The 26,397-nt window shown below is 36.6% G+C and overlaps 1 protein-coding gene and 1 long non-coding RNA gene across 2 annotated transcripts in view; one reads left to right on the top strand and one right to left on the bottom strand.

Annotated features, from left to right (window-relative positions):
* Positions 1 to 8,256, bottom strand: part of EMC2 (ER membrane protein complex subunit 2) — a 48,445-nt gene extending 40,189 nt beyond the window's left edge. Inside the window, exons 1-2 of the mRNA XM_057736363.1 lie at positions 8,169 to 8,256; positions 380 to 493 (exon numbers count right to left, since the gene is read on the bottom strand). Coding sequence (XP_057592346.1) covers positions 380 to 493; positions 8,169 to 8,208 — 154 coding nt within the window. The 5' untranslated portion in view covers positions 8,209 to 8,256. The remainder of the gene's footprint in view (positions 1 to 379; positions 494 to 8,168) is intronic.
* A 140-nt stretch (positions 8,257 to 8,396) lies between these two features.
* LOC130853912 (uncharacterized) overlaps positions 8,397 to 26,397 on the top strand; it is a 39,785-nt gene continuing 21,784 nt past the window's right edge. The window contains exons 1-2 of the long non-coding RNA XR_009053906.1: positions 8,397 to 8,445; positions 16,259 to 16,331. This is a non-coding gene — a long non-coding RNA (uncharacterized LOC130853912). The remainder of the gene's footprint in view (positions 8,446 to 16,258; positions 16,332 to 26,397) is intronic.

Below are 26,397 nucleotides of genomic sequence, written 5' to 3'. Positions count from 1 at the left end.
GAAAGAAAGCATCCTTATGTTTTCAGCAATGCAAAATATTTTAATATCTTTTAAGGTAAAAAAAAAAAAATCTCTATTTAATACTTTTACTGTTTTAAAAGAGTCATTATGAAATACATTTTGACCTGACAGGACTGCAGCCTTGTGAGCTTTAAAACAAAATTGCCTATTTGATAGCTTCATCACTACCAACAATTATAAGTCCTTCTCAAAATAAAGTTACCATTAAGACTTCCTGAGAAGTTTTTTAAAAAGTAACAAATCATAGATAGATTGTTATGAACAGCAGAAAAAACATAATAAAAAGATCTTCTTAAAAAACTAAGACCTGTAAATGAAATATGTGCTGAACATGAACACAATAAATTTAAAAACTTACTATCATCTCCAAGCTTAGAAGCATATTCATTAATTAATTCCTCTCCAACTTCCACAATTTGCTCACTATTTCGTGAGTTTTCTTCTCTCCATTTTCTCATTTTATCTCGCATTTCTGAAAAAAAAAGCTTGCAATTACATGTATATTTGATTAACATCAAACAACTGACAAGATGACATCAACTTTTTAAGTAAAGAAAATACACTGACACTAATGCAAAAGTCTATGGTATCTCAAATTTCATAAAGCAGAAAATCAATTTAACAAGAGCAACAGATCCTTTAGAAGACTGAAAATGCATTACAACTGATGTTACAACTATCTTTAAAAGTAGTGTATGGCATGGGTCTGCTACAAAGATCCTCTATCCCTTTAAACAACTATGGATGGTAGCTTTTTTGAGGTTACAGACTGTTCAGAATTTGATAAAAAAGCTAAGGATTATTTTCTCAGAAAAATAAATAAAATTATACATTGAAATCTTAAAAAATTCAAGGTGCTCCTGAAGTTTACCCACTGGCTCAAGAATATAAAATTTTCATAACCAGGATATCATATTAGGCTATCAGCACTGAAGAAACATTCATCATGAAACTCTCTTACCTACATTACAACAACAGTCCATATAACATATAAAGATGCACAATTACACAAGGAAATAAACAGAAGGAAAAATTAGGATAAAGGAAATCTTTTGATTATACATAAAGAAGAAAATGAATAATGTAAAGTCAAGTCAAAGGCACTAGCAAACAACAAAAGCTGAGAGAACAACTTTGCATATTGTAATAGGAAACTCTGGAGTTTCAAAGAACAGCATTTTGATAACAGCAGAAAAAATAACTGGGGGTGGGGCAAGGGAAGTACCTACCCCAGAAAAAAGATCCCTTTTTAACATAGTTAAGGTAGAATAAACTGTCCAGTTCACCAATCACATACACATTTTCTTACTCTTATCTCTGAAAAATCTTACTCATCTGAAGTACTACCTTCTTCCTTCTATTGACATACATGTTGTATAGATTTAAGTTGTTGTTGAACATGAGTTAAATAAACAATATGATAAGCTTCTACACAATAAATCTAAGAGAAGCGTATGGGATTTTCACTACCTTTGTACGCATTATCTGAGTTCCTACAGTTCAAAGTCAACAAAAGAAAACAAAAATCATAAGATGAAAACAGACCCTAAGTGAATTTACAAAAATGGTCTTAGAAAATCATTATAAATTAACATAGTTAATTCCTTCTACTGAACCTAGAAATCAGCTTGACTCTCACTTTGCACAGGAAGTAACCTGAAGTGAATTTTAAAGGTTGAAGAGGAACCAAGTAGGCAAACAAAAAAGTAAGTTATTCATATCCCACAGGTTAAGGGCTCACAAGACTGCCCCCACTTCAGAAACCAACACAAGTCAGGGATACCCATACTTCTGAGCAACCTATTACAAAACCAGGGGTTCCTTTCTACAACTTCCTCAACCAGTTTGATACTTGCTAGAGTGGCTGACAGAACTCAGGAAAGTGCTTCACTTACTATTACTGGTTTATTATAAAGAATACAACTCAGGAAATAGTCAAATGGAAGAGATACATACAGCAAAGAGTTGGGGGTGGGAGGGGGTTTGCAGGGGGCCAAAGGAGATTCCATACCCTCTATGAGTGAGTCACCATCCCAGCACCTTAATGTATCCACCAACCTATAAGTTCTCCAAACCCCAAAGTTTAGGGGGTTTTAGGAAGGTTTCAGTCTGTATGCATGATTGATTAGCTCCTTAGATCCTTAAACACTGGTTATTAAGTCAATCTCCAGATTCTTTCCCCTCCCAGGAGGTTGAGGGGTAGGGTTGAAAGTTTGAACCCTTCACTCAAGTCTTGGTCTTTCTGGTGATCAGCCCCCATCCTGAAGCTATCCAGCCACCAGTTATTCAGTGGCATATAAAAAGACACTTATCACTATAAATCTTAGAAGATCTTCTATCTGGAACCCAGGACTGAGACCAAATATTATTGATAGAAGATGTTCCTACCAACCCTATCACTAAGGAAACTAGAAGGGTTTAGGAACTCTGTGCCAGGAATTGGGGATGAAGATCAAATATGTATTTATACCTTATTATATCCCAATATAACATACCTCCGTAAGATCCACAACTTGAGTTCTCAGAACTCATTCAAGCCACATCACCTATACCATAGTAGTGTTTGAAGTTCACATTCTCTGTCAACCTGGCAGATTATTTTAAAATAGGAAGAAGAGCCTTGGGAATATATATTTATTTAGTGTTTTATAGATCTGTTTCACAAAACTATATTCCTTGCCTGTACCCTGACACCCAAATTAAGAAATGCTAGCCCAGGTGAATTAATAAAATACTTAACTTGCTTTAGAAGGCCCTTTAAGAAACTGCAGAATTCTTTCCCATAAACTAGACACTAAAAGAGAAAAACTGGTCCCATCTTCTTTTTTGTCAAATATCTCATTTACCAACAGTACTCAATTTTCCATCAGTCTCCTCCTTATTCATAATCAAGGTATATAACTAGAAAACCTCTGACTTTTAAAACATTCCCCTTTCACCTATCGTCATGTCCCCCATGATTTCTATTTAGTCATTCAAAAACACATTAATACATTATTTCTAAAACATGACAGAAACGTAATGATGAAAAAAGAATCATCCCGTGTGCCTAAGAGGTTGACAAGTTAACAGAAAAACTGTTCACAACGGCAAAATAATGTGATAAAAGATAAGATAGTGGTTATATTCAGAGCACTAAGAAAGCAAGGTGAGGGAAAGATTAATTCCACCTGGCAGGGAGAAAGGGTTAAAGATGACATCTGTCATATGTGAATTAAGGCCTAAGGATCAAAGGGAGGTTAGATGAAGTCTACAGCAAAGAGCATAAACCATGGTAGAGGGATAAAAGTATCTCACATGCTAAGGGACTGGGAAATTGCCCAACCCACGGACACTGGGGGAAGAGGGAGAAGGAAGGCAAAGCAGTTCCCTCAGCCCATTACAAAATGGAACTCCAGTTAATTTTTCATTTATATAACCCACAACAGGGGTGGGGAACATGTTATTCTGTCAAAGACTACTCCCAGGGACCCTAAAAAAACAAAACAAAACAAAACCTGAAGGATCACTCACTAGAAGAGGGAAAATTAAGACAGAGGGAAAATTAGGAGAGCATGGTATAATAATAGGGAAGAACAAATCTGACTCCATATTGGTTCTGTTTCTTTTACTTTCACCTTTGTATTGTATTGCTTTTGCTACAAGTTAAGAATGTTGCCTAATAGTCTGAAATATACAGGATAGTCCATTTTCAAGGCTCTGACCTTTAAAGGTATACCCCTTTTCCACTTATAGAGAGAGAAAATGTTGCAAATAGAGCATAAAGTTCCTCCTATTGGAGGTTTACAGGAACATCATGACCAGACCTACAGGGACAGATGCAAGAACAAAGGATTTTGACACCAAGAAGTTTGCAACAACCAACCACACCCCCTCCTCCTTTAGTTATAAAAGAACCCTGAATTCTAACTCTTGTAAGATGGTTCCTTCCGACACTAGTATATGTGTATAAAAACAGATGATTGAACTTGGTGTACCCCCCCCAAAAAAAAAATTAAATAGTATACAAAAAAAAATTGTTTCCATTATTTGTTACATTTTAAAAAGTCAGCTGTGTTGTATGCAAACCAGTTCATGGCAGTTAAACGTAATGTAATTATATACTATAAATATTACATAAGCCAAAGAAAACTTGAGTGCAAAAGACAGACTTTCTTCTACGAAACAAAGCTGGATGCTTTGAAAAGACACCATAAAGGTAAACAGCTTCAAAAACTGCTGTCATATTAAGGTGACAATTAAAAATAAGAGGAAAATAATAAAAATCTAAAGGACTTGTGCACTGAAGCTGCTATACAAAGGTCTTTATGTTCTTGTTCCATGTTAAAGAAAGTATAGTTGATATATGTGGAATCTAAAATATGACACAAATGAACTTATCTACAAAACAGAACTAGACTCAACAGGCATAGAGAACAGATTTGTCAACCGGGGAGGGGAATGGAAGAGGGATGGACTGGGAGTATAGGATTAGCAGATGCAAACTATTACATACAGGATGGAAAAAAAACAAGATCCTATGGTAGAGCACCAGGAACTATATTCAAAATCCTGTAATAAACTATAATGGAAAAGAATATGAGAAAGTATATGTATGTACAACTGAATCACTTTGCTGTACAGCAGAAATTAACGCAACTTTGTAAATCAACTATGATTCAATAAAAAATAATACAATTTTTTTTAAAAAAAGAGCAAATTGAAAATGGTTTATTAAAGATAACAAGGAATTTCAATTAGGGGATCCCTATCAAAGAAAAAGCCCTGTTTATATCAACATGTATATTTAACATTTTAAGTTTAACAAAAGGAGCCACTGTTTGTTTGTTTGTTTAACAGGAAAGTGGCTCCCAACTATCTACAAAATAAAGCCCAAAATCCTTAGGCTATAGCATTCAAGGCATCAACCTTCCTCTCCAGCGCTTACCTTGCAAAAATGACCTTCACTAAATATTTACATATCCATAAATATGAATCTTTAGTGTGGAAGTGAAATCTCAGGGTATGTTCCATGAATGGAGACTTGGGACCTTGCTCGTTTTGTTCAACACTGTGTCAAGAACTGGAACAGTGGCTGGTACGAAGTACTCAAATATGTTTAATTAACATGTAATTTAGCATATTGGCTAATAATTAAAGCTATGTGTGGATGATTACCCACCAAAGACATTCAACCTTTTTAGAGCTCTTTGAAGCTGATGGGACCTTTGAACCAACTTTCCCCAGAAATATGGACATGTTTAAAAACACACTCAATTTTGCATATAATTTCAGGAAAGTCACAGACCACATAACATCAATGACTGCATCAGTCAGGAGTTTGCTGAACTCAGGATTAATCAGTACCAATAACAGACTAAGAAAAAGGCTAAGGAAAGAACCACTGGGGACATCAAAAATTAAGGAACAAATGGCTGCAGAGAATGTAGCAAAGTTCTGAAAAGTAGTATGAGAGCGTTAATGCTATTAAGAAACCAACGAAACAATTTTTCATAGAGGGAATGATCTGCAATGACAAATGTAGTACAGATATACAAAACAGATACATTTCACCTAGCATTAGATCTCCATAGAAATCTTACTGGACTAATAGATCATGGAAACTAAATTGTTTAAAGGACTAAATAAAAAGTAGAGACAGTGAGCATATACAACTAAAATCCCCTCAAACATTTTTAATAAATATTTTTGCAATAAATATTCATTTAATGCCTATTGTAGGCCAGGCACTGTGTTAGGCATCCTATCCATATTTGCCCAACTATCCTACTCTCAAGAAACTTGACTATGTCCTCCTTCACAGGTAAACTGACACTCCCTCCCCTCAAAAAATCTAAACAAAAAAATTCTCCCTAAGGGTCTTCCCACCACCCTCTTGTTACCATAAGTCCCTGAAAGAAAAACCTACAATACTCTTTTTCTGAAAGTCTCCTAAAATAGAATTTTAATTCTACTCATTGCATTGCATTGATTACAAGTGAACAAACTATATCCTATTTGTTAAGTGAGTTGCCTAAGTCTAAGATACTAAAAAAATTATCCCAACATTTTTTAAAAAATGACTGTCTTTTTTGTGATTTGTTAAGTTCATTTTTAATCCAGCTAACGATTCATTTAGTAGACAAATTACTGAGTTCTTCCACTATGTCACACACTAGAACAAGATAGGCCTGGGTCCCTCTCTTCGTTCTATAAGAAACAGAATTTTTAAACTTAACACAACTGGGTATAAGTACTTCAATAGTACCAGGACACAAAAAGGACCAGGGTAAGTTTTGTTGCTTGTTTGTTTTTGTTGTCTTTTTTCTTTTAAATTTTGGTGGAGGGGTGGGGAATGGGAGGGGGTAGGGTGGTCCAGGAAAGCTGTCTGAAGTATGTAACCATTGAGGGGAATCCTGAGAAATGATAAAGTATAATGGGTAGAGTATGAGAGTAGAACAAGGAGGGAAGAACACTCCTATCGGAAGGAATAGCACGTGTCCAGTTTTAAGACAAGAGGAGCTCTGCACATGTAGGGAACTCAACAAAAGCCAGGGTAGCCAGCTCATAGAGTATGGAGGAGAATAGCTTAAGATAAAGCTGGAGACACAGACAGGAGCCAAATCCTCTTTTCATATGTATTTAATAGTTTAAAACCACTTTAACATATGTTTTCCCTTTTGTTTTGCATCAAACTTGTGAAGTAATTATTATTAATCTAAATCTAATTATGTCACTCATCTTTAGAATAACCACAGGGTAAGGTCCAAGTTACTTAAATTACCTTATCTGCTGGTAGTTACCTACTCATTCCGTATGATTCTACACAACACTATCATCTAAGAAAAGTATATTGAACATACCTTCAAAATAGCATCTTTGAAAACCCATGAAATAGTCGAAACATTTTTTAAAAGCATTAAAAATAACAGCCACATATTTACTGAAGGAATATACCCTGACACAAGCCTTTTAAAATTATGTTTTTACAAGTCTGTCTTTCTCCATTAGACTATGAACTCCATGAAGGTAGGGACTGTGTGTTACTTAATTTGGTATCTCCAAAGTCTAGCACTGAGAACTTAATACTTTTAACATAAAGGATTCCCCAGTACAGGTAGAAACACTGCGGTTCACTGTGTGCTAGAGGTCACAAAACCAGTAATAAATCTCTGAATTCACTTCCATTATAAAAGAATTTTACCTTTTCCCATTATTGTTTGCAACTTTGTAATACTAGAGAGATTGACTCACCAGTAAACAATCAATATAATTTTCAGTCCACGTGTTATCAGGCCATTGTTTAAATATCCGAGCAAATAAACTACTGAAGTCTACTGTGAAATGCTGGGAATATGTATTTCCATTACACAAATTTCATGGCTTAGAGAAACTCAAGGCTCTTCTCTTACGCATGCATGCCTCCCACTAAAGTTTTTAAGAAGGGAAAAATCTCTCTTACAGAATGTGTCCAATGTTTGGCTGCTTCCAAATTTAAGGACAAACTCCACCTCAAGTTAAACTAGAGTTCTTTTCCCCTTCAGAAAAGGAATTAATGGAAGGGAATAGGAAGGAAGTTGTGTTGTGTGTGTAAATGTGTTCTGACGGGGAGCGGGACAGGGAATAATTAAAAAGGGGAGAAATAAGAAACCCTGTTTTTTGAAGAGAGAATGATATATAAACTGGCATGTAAAAGAATCAGATATGTTCACGGGTTTTCCACACACATTTACTGCACAGAATTGTGACACAGAGAGCACTTTAAAAGCCTTTACAGGCCCTGTATTTCTTGGCAGCAAAGACGCTTCAGCAGACAACTATCCCGCCTCCTCCGCACCGCCCAGCAGCCACAGGAAACGGGTGACCACCCCAGCCCCAGGTCCCGGCCGCCTCATAATGGAAGCTACTCTGGGCCGTTGGATTGGCGCGGAGGTAGGACGGTCGGTCAGTCAGTCTATCGGCACAAGCGGTGGGGAACACCGCAGACTCCGGTTGGTGGCCGGGCCAAGAAAGGCGTCAGTCTCAACCTCCACCTCAGCCACCACCTCAGCTCGGCCGGTCCACTGCCGAAAAGAGACCGAAGAACCCAGCTCTCAGAGGGCAGCAGGTACTCCCGAACCGCTTCCCATGGCTTTTGGTCTTTCCGCGCCCGCCGCGCCCGCGGTTACCTTCCCAAGTGACGTCGTAAAGCTCTGACACCTTCGCCATCTTCTCAGAACCTGAAGGCAGCAGGGTGAGAGGGCGGGGAGACGTGGTCACGCGACCCGAGACCGGGCGGTGGCAAATTACGACACCATTTCTCATTGGCCGAGAGACCGGAGGGGGCGGGATCCGCCGCACACGTGCACGCGGCTCTGCAGAGAGCCGGGGGAGGGGGCGGGGCGATCTGGGAGGTGCGCAGCGTCTGGGAGGATGCAGAGGCGGAGCCGCCTGAGCCGGCTTGTGGTGAGTTGTGTATTTTACAGTGGATTCCTAAGAAGTGCTGGGTTTTTAATGTGTGCCAGTCCCGGTTTTTCACTTTTTTCTACATAGGTGTATTCATTCTCTTCCCACTTCCTAATCATTACCTTGTTCCCTTCATGACATGCTGCAGTGCAACGTTCTGCTCGAACTTTCCTCCTTCCGAGATGGGATTCGCCTTTGATTTCCTTTTTAATGTTCGGCTAAACTAATAACCTTCAAAATTTTTTTGGTTAAATCTCTTTGAGGAACTAAGCAGGATTCTGCGTTTGCAAATTATGTTCCTGTGGCCGAGGACTTCTTAATGTTCACATGAATAGCTCCCTGCCAATCTAAACCCTTAGTTAACGTTCCCCGTGGATCACTGTCTGCTTACCACTCTAGTTTTTTAATTCCATAAGAGTAGCCGATATGTAAATGATTATCAGTAGATGAATTACTGAATGAATATACAAATGAGACCGTCACAGCCCCTACACTAGGCTCCTCTTTAATCTCACGGGGGAGCCTCCAGGCTAATTGCTTTCAGGAAACTTTGGACCTGGTCGGCTAGAGCTAGGGAAAAAAAAATGTCTGGAGTGGAAGCAAAAAATTTGAGGGTCGTCAGGGTATATTTAGTATTTGAAGCAATGAGAATGTAAAAATGTAAAGGGGGAATATGTAAAGTGAAGAAAGAAGGCTAAAAATCCCTGCATAACAGGTACAGTTAAGTCAGTGAAGAGAAAAATCAAGATATAAGAAAAAAGGAAAACAGAGTCATATCCCACATGCCAAGAGTGTAGAGTTAAGAAGGAGAAAAAAAAAAAAAAAAAAGGAACTCTCAGTGGCACCTGCCCAGGGGAAGTTGCATAAGGACAGAAAAGACTACTGAACTTACAAACTTGGATTAGATTCTGAATGAGGTTCATTCTCTTCAGACTAGACAGACCTTTTAAGCAACCCTTCATTCAAAAAAATTAAAAATCCTCCACTCAGAAATTCAGATATTCTAATACGTCAAGAAACCTGGTGTAATGGAAAGAACAAGAGCTCTATCAGACAGATCTGAATCCAGGCTCCACCATTTAGTAGCTGCTTCACTTTCAGCCTATGCACCTCTGAGTGTAGGAGTTGCTCAGATATAAAGCTAATCATATCGATATAGGAAGAAAATATCTACTTTGAGTTGTTATCAGGATTACAAGAGACACTGCATGACACTCTTATGGAAGTAGCAGTCCTATGGCTATATGTTAATGATGCCCAAATGCATAAGATCCAGCAGTTCTTACTTCTCCCCTGAAACCCAGTTCTACTTTCTGGACATATTCACTTAGTTGTTTAATATGTATCTCAAAGTTAACATCTCCCAAACAGGAGTCTGGATTCCTGACACCATGTTACCCCCCCCCCCCGCCCCCGCTCTGCAGCTTGCTCTTCCCCATCGCATCTAAAATTCTAGGAAATATTATTGATTCCCTTACTCGCCAACCCCCCTATATCCAGTCTATTAGCAAATTCTGTATTGTATGCTTCCAGAACTTTCTCCAGATCCATTTTTTTTTTCATCTCCACTGCTACTACCTTAATAGAAGCTACAACCATCTCTCACCTGAATGACTGTCATAGTCTCCTAACCTCCTTAGTTTCATTCTTGCTGTGTAAAATCTATTTTCCATACAGCGATCCTACTTGTCTTAAAAAAAAAAAAGGAAGACCGTAAAAGTCCTTTGCTTACTGCTCTCAAACGGCTCCCCCTGGCAATGAAAGTATACTCAAAACACTTTACCATGGTTTACTTCATCTCCTACTATTATATCTCTTTTCACTAGACCCCCACCACCATTCTCACCTATTTCTGTTTCTCAAAACATGCCAAATTCCTGTCTGCCTTGGGTCTGGCATTTACCCAGAGTGCCTGAAAACCCAAGCAGTTGTCTTTTAATGAGTTACAGTGGATATAATGAGTACAACTAATTGAGGGAGTAAGTATTTTTCACTCATTTTAACTAAATGCCCTTGTAGGTGGCTACTGTTGTCTGTCAGGCAATATGATATAAGGTTAAAAAGAGGTCAGTATCAAAATTTTGGAACTGGAAACTAGAATAATTTCATTTTAGACCAAGGAGGAACTTGTGATTCTTTAGAACAGTATTTGTCAAACTTCTTTGCCTGCATATTATATTAAGGAATACATTTTACATCACACAATGTGCATACAGATATTTAAAACAAACAAAATTTAATGGGTCTTGTTCTCTATACTTCTATTCAAATTGAGTCAATTCCATTTTATTTTATAAAAATATTAGTTGTGACCTGCAAGTGGGGTAATGACCCATATTTTGAAAAATACTAATAGAAATTGTACATGTTTCCTAATCTGGGGCCCTGAAATGAAATTATTTGCTCAAGTTCTTGCTACTAGTAAGTAACAAAGATGGGAAATTCATAGGGAGGCGATGAATTGTTTATTTCATAGGTGAAAGATGAAATAGTTACAGGAAAAATGTTTGTCACCAATAGTACTCTCTGAGGTGAGGAAAATGACCGTTCATATCTTACAGCATCTCAGATGTCCAATAAAACTTGGTTCTTCAGACACACTCAGGAAAAAACTGGCATGTCAGTGACAAAACTTCTGTATTTTTTAAACATTTTATAATGTAATTAAAAGAAAATTAAAAAGTAATATGTTCTATAGGTAAAACCATAACCTTAGGAACATCAAGCATACTTTCTGTAAATTCCCCTTTACAAATGTCCTCAAAGTTTTACCTCTCACCTTCTCATTACTTTGAGAAAGGAGAGTTTTCATTCTTGCATGTTAAAAATATTTAATCCATTTTATCTGACTGAACAACTGCCCAATATTGGTGATAAATATTGGGAAACTATCCAAGCAGCCAAATATTAGATTGTATGCCCTGTCTGACACTATGGGAAGTACTATTTCATTTAATGACCTCAACAGCAGAATGAAAAAGGCACATAAATGTGATCTGTTACATGCTTTTTTTTTAATGTGAAGCTATCTTATGATTTTCATTTTTTTTCCTTACAAAATCATGTTTGAATAGTTAAAATAACAATACATCAGAATGAACTAGGGTCAGAAATCTGTAACTTTGATTAAGCCCACATTTTCTTTGAGATAGGACAAGCTTTGATTATTTATCAAGCCAGATTGGCCCATAAAGCGCTTTAGAGTGCTTCTTTTTTATGGTCATGGTTTACTTATGTCTTCAGACATTATGAAAGACTAAAGCAACTTTTTAAGTTAAATAAACCTTATGGCTTTTATAAAGTAGACATTATTTAACAGGACAAAGCATAATACCATTTTAATTGATTTTTGCAATATTCAACTTAGTCATCAAATCATTTATTTAGAGTCTACTGTCTACTTTGTTCTGTCTTAATCATAGTGAATTCAAATATCCTACATTATGTAGCACAGTTTATAACCTCAATTTACTGCTCTGACAATTATACATCAAAATCAATTGGTCTCACTACAACGTCCATATAAAATTTATCATAGCTTTTAAATCATGTTATTGTTTCTAATTAGTGGATCATAACTATAATCCCTTTGTATTTAAGGGGAAATATTACTTATTTCATCTTCAGCCCTTCCATGTCAATAGATTTTTACTGTGACATGTTCACATTTGGAAGGATGTTTTCCTTAGTTTTATTTACCAAAAGCCAGATTAATATAGAGCTGTTTTAGGAGCCTTCTGAACATTGTTTTTTATTACATTTTTAAAAGGTTATGGAATTTAATATGTTCCCACAAAACACAAGAGCCTATGCCTCCTTTACTGACACAGCCATAGCATATAGGCACTTCTAGTTTTTCCAAGTTTGCCATCATTTGCAATATATGTGTTATAAAATGTGCCAGCCATTCATTTCATATCCAGTTATATTATTTTAAAAAGCAAAGGAGAGTCTCTGGGAAACATTTCCGGTGAAATCACTTTGGTCCTTTCACAGTAGCATTCACAAATTGGTAATTACCCCTGTATGCCACAGTTGTAAGAATGAAGAGGGAAGTACATCCAGAAAGAGTACACCCAGAATTTCTCCTACGTGGGCAATAAATTAGAGCTATTTCTTTTCGAGATTTATAACCATACTTGAAAGTCCACTTTTCAAACAATATTTATTTAATTTCCCCAAAGTGCATTTTCTGTTCTGATATACACATACATCTGTGCAAATATAAGTCCTTTTGCAAAAATGTGTTTTTGTAAACATCTCTTTTGGGTACCAAACATCCAGGAGTCTCTATGTACTGTTACTGTGACCTGATAGTCTCTGGATCCCATCTAGACTCCATTTTCTGCAATAGAACTATAACTGAATTCTTTACTTGAAAAATGTTCTTAAGAGTATTTATTCACAATAAACAAAACAAAAATACACTGAATATTAACTTATACATTTTTTATTATTACATATTATTCTGCTGCAGATGTAATTTTCATTTTTCAACCATCCCTCTCTTTGGTGGTTTGGTAGCATCACTCTAGTCACAAGTGGCTAAGTTATTTGCCAGACTTTTAGTTCTGAGGTATCTTACCCTTGCCACCAGGCCACAAGGTCATCTTTACTGGTCATCTTTTTCTTTGTAAGGTCATGCTGACCATGCTTGGCTGAAGTTGGCTTGAAGGCCAATAACATGGCCACATTGGGCATAATGTGGCCATATTATCTTTCAGATTGTAGATCATGTGCTTTTTTGCATATGGAGGGGCTTATAGATTTATTTAGGAAAGAGACTGGTTTCCTGACAGAATGTCTCTAAGAAAACTCCCCACCCCCTAAATCCATTCCACCAGTCACATCCAGCACCACCTCATTCCTGAGGAAACAGCATATCAACTTTTTAAAAAATTTATGTAACAGTTTTTTAAATTGTACTTAGAATTTTTTATCTTAAAACTATAAAGTAAGGAACAATATAGGTATGCTCCAAAAGCTGCCATTTGGTTCAGATTGCTGCCGCCTCACTAGAAATTCTTTCAGCATTATAGTATTTTAGCTTCCTCTGCTCATTATGTTTCTATTATTATTTCTTTTGCATCTTTTAATAATGGGCTTAAGCATTTGTCATGTGGGTGGGGTGGGAGCAGGGACAGGCAGAGGGGGAGTGATTTCAGTTGATGTAATTTTTCTAGCAATAGCAAGATTACAGAGTATTAAACACAACCTCAATCTAATCATGAGAAAACATCAGTCAGACCCAAATTGAGAGCCATTCTGCAAAAATAACTGACTAGTACTCATCAGGGAGTGGCAGTGGCATTATATATTGCTCTTCTGAACTTTTAGACAAATTCTTGGTCTTAAGCACTCATTGATAGATTCTAATGTCATATACATGGTGGAATTAAGAGTAGACTTAAAGTTATGAAAGAATCCCCAAAGTATTTTTTATTAATTACAGATTGTACATACCATGCCATAGAGGGTGTGGAGCTGCTTTACATTCTAGGTAACAGCAGTGGATTCTTTGCTAACATACGTGGACATTGCTTTCCTCTACAAAACTTGCTGAATTTGAATCCCAGGTTGAAGAATATAAATTAAGTAATTTGAACAAGTTATTTTAACTTCATTGAACACTAGTTTTCTCATATGTTAAATAAGCACAATAATATTTGATATTTAACAAGGATTACAAGTAATAAAAAATTCCTCACACAGACTCTAGCATATGGCAAAATAATACTCTTAGTGTTACATACCAGTTATTGAGTGCTTGCTGTATACCAGGCACTGTACAAATTACTCTTTGTAGATTATTTCATTTAACTCTTATAACAACCCCACATTACAGATGAGAGAACAGTTAGGAGAGGTTAAATAACTTCCCCAAACACACTATGATATACTCCTTCACACAATAGGCTCTTAGTAAACAGTAGCTGTGTCATTTTGGACCTCTGAGAAGCAGACGTTGAGATGGGAATGCAAGAGGTTTACTAGGGGACACTCCATGTGAAATATAAAAGGGGAAGAAAGCAAGATTGGGTAGGAAATGCTTTCAAACCATGATGCATATCTGATACCTGTGAAAGAAGAATAGGAAGCAGGATTGGACAGAACAAGTCTCAAACCATGATTCAGATCTGACAAAGTGTCAGTCAACTCAAAGAGAAAAGCTCCTGAGCAAAGTTTACCGATTAGAAGAGTCTTACTACAGTGGGCAGAAGTAGCCAGGCCTTAGGACCCCCACATGTTCAGTTATTGGCTGGGGGCTGCCTGGAAGGGCTTCACCTCAGCTCAGAAGCTGAGATAAATCCTGAAGCCTTTAATAGCTAAGGCTGTCAGCTTCCTGCCCTCCTTGCAGCTAAATAGCAAGTTCTTTCTTGAAGAGAGATTCTTACTGCACCTCCGTACCTGCCACAGTAGCCATTATTATGATTCTTCCATTCTGGGTATGAGCTTCCATTTTTGATGAGAGGTAGGGGTGTGTGTTCTCCTGAAGTAGTAGCTAGACTCAGGAGCTGTTTGACATACATAGCTCAGAAGCTATTAAACATCGCTATATTTCATATGGAAATATTTCAACTCCACAAAATGTCTTCTTCTAGTACATGATTAATGGCTCAGCAGTGGTTGCCTTGTGTTGAAGAAAAGACATGGTAAAATATATCCAGCCCACAGAGGCTTGAAATTTTGCTTGTTTTTTATGAGACACAAATCAGGAGTTATTCATTCTTTTCTTGGGTTGGGAATTAATGCTACTACCATTGATAAATTACCTAGAACTTCATATTTCTTTATTTTTTCACTCAGATTCAAAATAAGTAACAGAATTTTTAAATATCTTTCCAAGAATAACAGTATAACTCTCAAAAATGGCAGCATTTCTAAAATTCTACAACTCAAGATCTCCATGAAGTACTAGAAAATTCCAAAGACATTGACTCAGACATTCCCCTTGATAATTCACTGGGTAACTGCCATACTATATCATTGATGATTGCTTGTTAATAAACTTAAGCAAGGTCATATTTTGTCAATGCTTGTCCCCAAAACAGATAATTGATTACAGCTCCAAAATATAAATGGTGCATAAATCCAACGGCCCAACCTGCTCTTCTTCCTTCAGAAAGCCAAGGCAGCCCTAATTAGCATTTGCTTTGCTGCACAGATGCCCTTCTAGGAAGGACATTACACGTGCTCCACATTCTGGCCTGCCAGAAAGAATGATATAATGAAATCACTACCTAATGGGAGGAGGCAGAGTGCTTCCCAGATTCACATTCTGATTAGCAAAGTTATTGAAAGATTGTACCTTTTAAAGAAAGAATTAAAGCAATACAAGAGGAGTGGTGAACAAGAAAACTTTGGCAGTTATTTTCAGGAAGCAGTTACATGGAACACAGTAGCTGTGAATCTCAGTACACAAATTCAGGTGTGCGAGAACAAAATTTGCATTTTTATAAAACTCAGTTTCTATTTGAGGTACCATTCTTGGAGGAAGACAAAAATTTAATCTCAGTCAGATTGGAATTTGCCCTTTGCTTCTGCCTCCTCCTTTTTCAAGGCTACTCTGACTCATGTGAAAGTGACATTCCAAATATTTAACAACCCATAGGACAAGGTTGCCAACTGGAGTAAGGGCCTTCAAGATGGCCCCCAAGTATTTTTATCTGCTAGTTAGTATACCCTCTGTAGTCTCTCTCACCATGAATAGGGATAACCTGTGCCATCAGTAGGATACTTCAGAAATGATGGAGTGTGACTTTGAAGGCTAAGTCATAAAAAACATTTTAGCTTCTGCCTTGCTCTCTCCTAGGTCACTTATTCTGGGAAAGACAGATGCCATGTCACTGAAGACATTCAAGCAGCTTCACAGAGAGGTCCACATGGTAAGGAACTGAGGCCTCCTGCGACTTGGCAGCTATGTGAGTGACACATTTTAGGACTGATCCCTGTGCCCCAGTCAAGATTGCAGACCCAGCTGACATCATGACTACAAATTCATGATATACCATGAACCAGAACAGCCCACCTAAACTGCTCCCAAATTCCCAACCCACAGAAACTCTGTGAAATATGAAATGGTTATTACTGCTTTAAGCTGCCAATTTTTGGAGTAAAGTGTTATGCAACAGGAGATAACCAATATACCAACCATAGGAAGCAGATGCCAGGTTTAGTGCTTATGAGGCATCCTGGAGTTTCCTCTGCCATCCCATGCATTAATCCTTTAGTTTGGGGAGAGTTGGTAATTCTGGGTAAATGGCTATCAACACATAAAGTACTTTGATAATTTATCAAGCAGTACAACCATACCAGTTATATATGTCATGCTTATGTATTCTCGAGGCATTGGGAAGCCTGCCTCATCTTCTAGTTAGCAGTACAGCCCTTGTTTCTCTTCACAAGCACCTCCAGGTCCTGTGGCTCTCCTGACTACTTTTGGATCACATGGGAATTTGAGATTCCCTCCCTAAGCATACCTTCCAGTCTTTTTTTTACTGGGTGCCCTCATCTCCTTGAGGCTCTGACCGAATATACGGCTCTCTCCCTGGGGCCACCAAACTCTGCTTTTATCAGCTCCCCTTGAGTATTCTCTTCCTCTCTACCACTCCTGCCGAGACCAGCTCGGCCACTCGAGGTGAGTGACAGGTGCCGCAAGCTTGAAGAAAACACAGACACAGGCTGAAGAAAACACAGACACAGACTGAAGAGAAAGATGGGACCGGGGGACTCAAGACCTCTAGGATCAAGAGCCTTGCTGATTCATCCCACCTTGCTTTTATTGAGTTCTTGGCTAACACTCCCAGGTTAATCCCATAAACAATCAAAGGCCTCATATGACTGGGGCAATGATCTTTGTTTGCCTCCTGGGTCCGATTTGAGCAGGTGTGAATCTGAGCAGGGTGCGGATTTGAGCTGGGCATGGAGAGCAAAGCAGCCCTGGGGGCAGGAGACCACTCAGAAGGATTAGAAAGGGGCTGCGCCCCCAGAGAAGGTCAGTTTTCTGCCTATGCCCCCATAGTCTCCACGCCTCACACCCTTAGCTCCTCCACTGCTCAAGCAGGACATTCTGCATCCAGTCGCTCGGCCCACATACTTTAACATTTTCAAGGTTTCAGAAAGACTCCTGAATGTCTTCCCACACACTCCTGCCTCTACTCCCCAGCCCTGAGAGAGCAATATTTTAGTCTCAGGGAAAGTTCCCCCACTCCCCCAGTGCTTGTATTCCCTAGGCGCTGTCTTATTTGTGATTTATCCAGAGGCACCTACTTACATCCTCTTTGGTGGGTTTTGAAAACCAAAACTAGAAAGATGAGGCTCCTGCCCTCCCAGTTTTCTTCCTAGACACTCTCTTCTTCTGAGACAAAGATTCAGGATGTGGCGGAGGGTGAGGAAAGTTTCACTCTCAGAGACACAGACAGAGAGAACACATGGAGAAAGAGAATGTCACTTCTTACCTCAAAAATGTCATCCCACTACCTTGCCTCTAGAAAAATTAGTATCTGGCCACTAAGGAACTATTGTACTGGCTGGGACATGATTATTTCATCAGAGTTCAACAGGCTCGAATGATAGCCATTTGCTCTAATTCCATGGTGATAAAGCTGCCCCTTGGTTTGATTTTCTAAGTACCTAGATACCGCGAAGGAAATACTTTGCTCATAAAGCCAATATATGCTAGTCATGTTTTGTATCTCTTTCCTAGAGAAATACTTGCCTGACTTCCCCAGATCGGGATTAGGTGACCTGGTCATATGCTCCAGTATTCCCTGCACTTCTGTCTCCCTACAAACACTTATGCCACTGTATTACAATCATTACCTATTTGTCACGAGACTCAGCTCTATTTGACACCTCTGTGTCATGTTTGTGATCTGTCGCCAGTATTTGTGGAAAGACAGAAGCTCTATTAGAAAAGTGCTCACCAACTGGGGCTTTATGAACCAGTAAAATTTCAAGGGAAAAGGTAAGGGGACAAATACACAGTTGCCAACTTTTTATTTTGCTAAGTGAGTATATTAAAAGTAACAACCACAATTTAGCTTCACATCATTTCATCTTAAAATTGCTATTTTAACACTAAAATAATATTAAGGATTCACTAAAGAACAGTTACTGAGAAGAAGTAAATTTAAGTTTTTTACCAGGGACCAGTGACATCTTCTACTTGAATGACAGATACATTTGAGAACTGCTGCTAACTTCTTAAATCCCTTCCTACTCTCAGATAAGGTAAGGCAGTTCAAAATGGTAATTCAACTATTTTCAAGGTGGAAGTTCTAGTTTATTTTATTTTTTTTAAAGAAGCCTTCCCTAATAGCTAAAAATTGTTTCCTATCCTTATCTATGTCTTTAAAGAAAAAAAGTTATTGAGCAGCTCTCACATGATTCTCAGCTGGGACTCATTACCCTCTTCAAGATTTACTCTTTCCCAGTAAATCTCTGAAGAAATGAACATATTATAAAGTAAAACTACTGTAATTTTGTTTATTTTACAGATATATTCGGGGAAGGGTTGCTTCAGTCTGATCTAAGAAAAAAATTAAATTATAGTTGAATTATCGCATGATGCAAAACATTTCATCCAAATTTATTTTGGATATAGCTCTTGTCTCATAAATTCAGCAAAATTTATTTTAGTTAAATTTCACAGTAAAGCAGAGTAAATGTATTATTCATGTCATTTCACAAATCACAAAAATTCTTCTCCTCATTGACAAAACAGCGAATATATAAAGAACATTTTCATTGGACCTGGAGCAGAAGGTACTGTTGTCTCTGCAGATAGGTGTGGTATCAACAAAAGGCAAAGACAATAAAGACGACACAGAAGCATGTTTTTATTTTAAATTTCACTTATTTTGAGAATCCATGGGATAAATTACAGCAGCCTTTGGGAAAGCAGGGCCATTAAAATCAGGAAATGGAAAAGATGAAATCAGTAGTGATGTAATCTAGACTCTTGACACAGGAGACTCCCTTAAAGATCTCTCCTGCATGACATGTCTGTTGTAATGCTTCAGACCAGGAGAAATTTCTGAATCCGAATTGTGCCTTCACAAACCTATGCTTTCTCTTTATTTTTATTTTACTTTGTATCGTAACTTCCTTGCTGTCCTTAGGAAGAAAAAGAAAAGGGACCTTAATCTGGTTTTAGTCCATTTTTTTCTTACAGTAGTAATACTGAAAGCAAAAGCATTTTGCTTTCTATTTTTTCTATTATAAAACAATTTTGCAGGTAAATTTCACAACTGAAGGCCAGCCTCTCAGTAAAATAGTAGATCAAACAACATCCATATGCAGGAATTAAAATTAGTAATCTCATGAAGTAGATCTCCGTACTCTGTAAACTCTCAAGAGGAACTTTGCCTTTTGTTTGTGTTTTTTGTGAGTTTTCTGCCTCATTGGAATTCTTTGAAAATAAAAGTCGACTACATTTAACTCTAGGTTGAAATATATAACATGTTAAATCAAACTTGTGAAAACTATTCTAATGTATTGGTTGCCCAATTATGATACTACCTAATATAAAATTTAAGTAGCCAGAAATGGCATTTATGATTATTATCTTTAGTGTAGCCTGATTCAGTATAAGTAAAGGACATATGATGTTGGATTTGCACTATATATTTAAAACAATGGAAAAATAGTCATGCAGGTTTTCATTTAGTTCTTAAATAGCTAGTAAAACCTTTAACCATTAATTCTGAACAAAAGTTTTCCCATCCTAAAAATGCTAGAAAATGAAAAACAAAATAAAATGTTGATATTTTTTGAGAAATGTTAATGATAAGAGTTAAATATTTTTGAACTAGCAAGAGCTAAATTTGGTTTATCACTTATGAAAATAGTTAAAACTGGCAGTGTAATATCAATAAGTAGATACTTTAGTGTCAACACAGACAAAATTATCAACCTGAGCTGCGTGCTAAGCACAATTAACTGAAAAACAAAAGTTCAACCAGAGTACACTGGTCTGATTTTGAGAGTTCTTTTCCAAAGTTTCAAATTACAGTCACATAAGAGCAGTTATATGAAGTTAACTTAGGCAATTTTTTCTAATTAGAAAAGATGAAGAATTTTTTAATTTAAGGAAGGAAAAGTATGTATTACTCAGTAAAATATAACTCTTTTTACTAGAAGACTCAGGTACCTGAGCTTCTGAAATGTATCTAAGTTACCAGTGCCCAAACCTATGAGGAGACATAGGTTTTTTGTTTGTTTTTTGAGAGTAATGGATATGTTTATTATCTTGACTGCAGTGATGATTTCACAAGTATGAATGTCAAAACTATTCAAATTGTGCACTTTACATACATTCAGTTTATTGTATCACAAATGAATTATACCTCAATTAGGCTGTCTAAAAATGGAATAATATAAGAATTACATGAAATTCTTTAGATTATTCTTGAGGAGACATAGGTTTTTGAAGAAATTGTCACTAAGAAACAGAAAGCCAAGTGAAATTGTAATCATGCAAATAAAGATCTGAATAAATATATGACACAAATATAAGGACATGCTATTTCTCACAGTTACTGCCCCCAAAAAAGAACTCTACTAAGTAGTCGTTTTTTTCAATTGCAGTCAGTATACTAAAACACTGATATTCCTTGGAATCCTAAAACTTTGACTTAATTTCTGGCTTTACAAATTATTAATAATATAACTTTATGTAAGTCCCTGATATCTCATTTGATAGAAAATAATAATACCTACCTCAGTGATTATTTAGAAAATTAAATGTGAAAATTGCTGTGAAAGCATAGCACAATATCTGACACATGAATAAAATAAATTTTAAGTGGTTAAAAATAATCACTGTAATGAAGTCGTCATATCATGGATTAGTTCTATTTTCTTTTCCATTCATCATTCAGCTCTAGTACAGGATGATGTAGCAAACTGTGTAATATTTCCTTAGCGACAGTTAAATAAAACCCTAATGTAGATTTGAAAATAATATCTTGGAAGAAGCAAAGGTAATTTCTATTTGTTACATTTTTATCCACACTTTACTAATCCATCTACTTTAAATTTATAAAATATGCAGACAATTGTCTTGAATTTTTAGCAGGATATCCAAGAAGTCCAAATGATTTCTTAACTCAAAACCAGTTTATGAAGATGTGGAATGCAATGAGATTATAATCACACCTGTCTCACATCTCTTCCCACATATAACCTAAAACTGAAACTCTTTAACCCATAAAAACACTTCTGATAAACCCTGCTAACATATAGTATTTTTCCTTTCTCTCTTCTCTTTGGAATTTCTCCTTGAAGTCCTTAGGGAAAAAGTCAAGATATGAGTATCATTTAACGTAATTTTAATTTTGTTTTTTTTTTCAGCTTTAAAAGAAAATGAAAGCAATTATCAAGAAATGAACACATGGGATATTTTTATGGGGGCTAATATAATGCTAGTTCAAATAGCTTGTTTTAAAACCTAATGCACTTCTTCCAACCCATCACTCATCTTCCTAACCCTTATTACTTACCTACATAGGATATAAAATAGATGGGGATGTAAAAATTGGTTTCCCATAGTTGAAAATAAAAATATAATTTTTAATCCTTTAATAATAAGCACAGCAACAATAGCTTGAACAATAACTTCTGGAAAACTTTTCCCATGACGCAAGGTCTATTCTCATACCACTAACAGCCATAGTGAAAATCTTCAAGTAACAACAACTCACATCACAAGGTAATCATATTGACCTAAAATACTGGTCAATTGTGGGAATGTCTCTAAGAGGGAAAATAGGACTAAGAAAGTTTCCTATAAGTCCCCTGATTTAGAATTCTAACATATACATGTGAAAAAAAATTATTCAAGAATGAGGAGACATGTATTTCTCTTTACACTTTTCACATTTCACCATGTCATTTGGGATACCAGTCATTCACTCCAATTTACTGAGTGTCTATTTTGCTTGGAGGAACTTGGGCTAGGGATGGAAAGAAACATTTTGAGTTCTTATCAAAAGAGCTGAAAAAGTAAAGCAAACCTGTTAGTCAATTTGCATGTTTGTCATCTCTTCTCTCTTCCCACTATCCCTGCTGAGTGAGCATAGGGTCACATGACAGCTCCCGCCCCCGCTCCACACACACACACACACACACACACACACACACCCCCCCATTCACCCCACCAGACAAACACAGCAGAGGCTGATTGGATCAATTGTAGGCACCTGACTCAAGCTAAGCCAATCAGATTCATCCTCCTTGCATTCAGAATTGGGACTTAGAAATTCTTGTCACAACTTTGGAACAGAGAGATCACCTAAAGCTGACCCTGAGTGGCCATGTTTGGGCTTCTATAAGTGAAACAGGGAGATATGCTCCACAGAGAAAGAAAGTAGTGATTCAGGTGCATAGAAGGATGAAGAAATGAGAGTCCCTGTGGCCCTGGAGAGAATAGAGAGAATGAAGTCAGCAGCCTTGGATCTTGATGATATTCTGTTTCCTTATTCCATTCTCTCATAAAACTTGCCCTTTAGTTTTTAAATAGTGTTTTATCCTTTAAAGAAATTCCCCATCATTACTTAGCTAGTTTGAGTGAGTCTCTTCCTTACAACCAGTGACTAAGTTAGGAAGTGAACTGTTCCCAAGCTTCACTTTGAAAACAAAGTTTTGCAGTGATATATTGTTACAAAGTGACTCTTATTAACTTGGTAGAATGCTGTGTGTGACAGTTTTTTTCTTTTGTTCTTGTTTTTAAAAAAATTAGTATATATTTTATGTAAACTTAAAGATGCCAAACAAAAGCATAAATTTCATAAATCAGGGCACTAACACAATGTGAAGAGAAGTATCATTTGAATGTATTTTAAAAATACTATTACAAACAGGATCCAGTTTTACACTTAAAAGTTCTTTTATAATATTTAAAGTTTGCATATATATGAAATGTCTGTCTTTACTGTTCATTTTACAGTCTCTTACCTTTTATTATAATTTTGGTTTTTCCATTTTGTATTAATTTTAGATTTTTATTTTTATCAAATGTATGTACATAGTTTTTATTAAGGCAAATTTTACTAAAAGAATTATAATAATGCCAATCCTCCTCTCCCAAACCAAACACTGAATTTTTCTAAAAACTTGTTTTCTCTGGTATTTCCATATTTCTGAATAACATATTTTGCTGCTCAGTGTATCAATGTTGTTTTCCCCACTGCCTCCATTTCCCTTCCCCTTCCCCAGTCCTTCCTATGTAGGATTTACTCTATTCTGACTCTCCAAATACATTTTGTCGCTGTAGGTCAAGTAGAACAAAAAGGATATTTTGCACAAGTGGAACACTGCAACTACTCCTTCCTTCCTGTACAACCCTTTATCTTTTCCTGGAATTAGTGACTACCTAAAATTTTCATTTGTCACTTTCTATTCATTTTTCATTTGCCTAAATTTACTGCAGTTTTTCAGTACAGTTTTTCAAGTGCTTAATTATCAATTTCTTCTTCCTTTGCTTTAATTTTTCTTCTGTTCTCCCTGTTCCAATCTGGACTGGTTTGTACACATTTTAGTCCTAGGGAACTTTCTTGTGTAATTCTTTAGATGATTTCATTCTCTCCATTTTCTTGTTTGGAAATTGGATCTTTTGTTGGATCCTCTAAGTTCTTTACTTTTCTTCTCGTTTCCCATCTCCTTGATCTTTTTGTTCTACTAGCTGGGAAGTTTCTTCAATATTATCTTCCAAATTTCCTATTGAATTGTTCATTTTACCTATCTTGTTTTTTATTTCCAATAGTTTTCTTATTCTCTGTTCTATTTTTATAGCATGCTTGTTCTTGCTTTATGCTTGTAATAATCATGTTATTTCTTTGAGAATATTCCTTAAAGAATGTTTTTCTCCTTTTAGTGTATCTATTTTCTTTATGTAATTTGTTTTCTCTTTATCTAGTCTAATGTCTATCTGTCTTGTTGAAGACTTCTTATGATACTTAATTGTCTGTTTCATATTTAAGCATAAGATCCTAGAATGCCATAGGGAAGCACAATGTATTTATGAATAGGGTGCCTCAACTGTATAATGATTGGTAATGAACCTCCTTTTTTCTTTAAAGTTTTTAACTGGAATCTCTCAATCATCACTTTCAGTAGGTGTTTTCTTTGGGGTCATTTTCTTCTCCAGAGAAGTATTCTCTTATTCTCCTACCTGGGAAAATATATATGTGTGTGTGTGTGTGTGTATGTGTGTGTATCTCAGTGCCTGTGTTCCAGGAACAGGTAGAGGAGGGGGGCTAGAGTCCTATCAATCAGTATAAAAATTTGGACTTAATCCTTTTGGCTTCAGTCCCCTTTCCCATACTGACTAGTGCCCAGAGCCTCTTAGATGTAGTAATTCATCTAGAATCTAAAATATTGGTCCTTCAAAGTGGAAGGTGGGGAGAAAATAAAGAATTACATAGAGGTGTGGGAAGTAAATGAAATCCAAGGGTCTAGCCACTTTTAACCACCCTCCTTGCTCTCAGCATTGAGCTTCACCACCACCTCCCCCAGTGCCTTGTGCTTCTGTATCCTAAACCTTTCCAGATTTCTATAGGGCAAATAAACTAAAAAGAGAAGGAGAAAGAGAAAAAGAAGAGAAAGAAGAAGAAAAAGAAGGAGATGGAGAGGAAGAAATGTTTTTCTCATGGATGACCTTCTGTCTAGGCACTCAGGTTATAGCTTCCTTTATTGAACACCACTCTCCATCTGCTTTTCATCTCCCAAAGAATTCTATTGAAATCCCTCATCTTTATCTTCATTTTTTGCTTATACTTTTTTCTCTTTTTTACTCCTTTACTTACTTTATTGGGACTTCAAGAGAATTAGGAAATAGAGGCATGTTCAATCACAAGTTTTCTCCTTACTTCATGTAGTATAAATTCAGATTCCCTTCTAAAAGATGCTTCTGCTCATTGCTCTTGCCAGGTCCTGAGTTTATCCCCAGAGCATAATACTTTAGGGATTTCAACTGAAAAAAATAGCATGAAGAATTTTCCTTAATTTACATAGAGAAACTTCAACTATAATGTCCTATAGCTTCTCACCAAAAAGCATGGTATTAGCCAACAGGAAAAAACACACCATAATAGTGGAAGCCACAGTTGGCAGAGTTGTGAATTTTTAGGCAATGAACACACAGCCTCAATGAGTGGAACAATAATTCAGTTGCTTTGATCAATTTGAGTGATGGAGCTTTAGGGACATCCCCAAAGGAGGAGAATGCCGTGTATTTGCCACTGATCTTATAAAATGTGGCTCTGCTCTTTAAACTGCAACCTTAAAAATACAGACAGAATTTTAGTTTACTAAGGTCACTTTCTACCACTGGGAGCCACCTGGACTTTTACATATTGGCCAAAGCTTTCAGATTACTTTATCTGAGTCTGAGAAAAGTCTGATTAAATTATTTGCTAATATAATTATTCAAATTAGTTAGGAAGGTAGCTTAGTCTAGTTTACCAAAGCCTGTCCTTTCGTCTTAATTTCACCCTGCTTCTGCCACCATAGCATAGATGCAGGCAACCATTTTTATGGTTCTTGAAAAAGCATTGTGCAACGTTAGGCTTAGGTCATTCTTTTAGAAAAACTTATACTGACTTTTTAAGCCTCCAAAATCCTCATACACATGGACTTCCATCTGCTATTCTCTTCTAGATGTCACATAGTGTAGTTAAATGGCCATTGGATGAAGAATAAGAAACATTCCAGACATAGCCATATTTTCTAAATTTCTATGAGTGTCAATTTTCCAGAGTTGTGTGACTCAAACAAGAAAACAATATGTGAAAGTGCCTTGTAAATTATAAAGAAATTTGTATAATCCACTCCATCATTTCTAGTTTTTCAAAGAATTCTGAGTGATGATTCTGTTTGAAATGATAAGGAATGAATCTTTAATCATTATAATAAAAAGAATTTCAATGGATTAATTTGATGGGCCTACCT

Source organism: Hippopotamus amphibius, chromosome 5, assembly GCF_030028045.1.
Source record: "Hippopotamus amphibius kiboko isolate mHipAmp2 chromosome 5, mHipAmp2.hap2, whole genome shotgun sequence".
NCBI classification, from domain to species: Eukaryota; Metazoa; Chordata; class Mammalia; order Artiodactyla; family Hippopotamidae; genus Hippopotamus; species Hippopotamus amphibius.
This window is presented reverse-complemented; position numbering and strand designations above follow the sequence as displayed.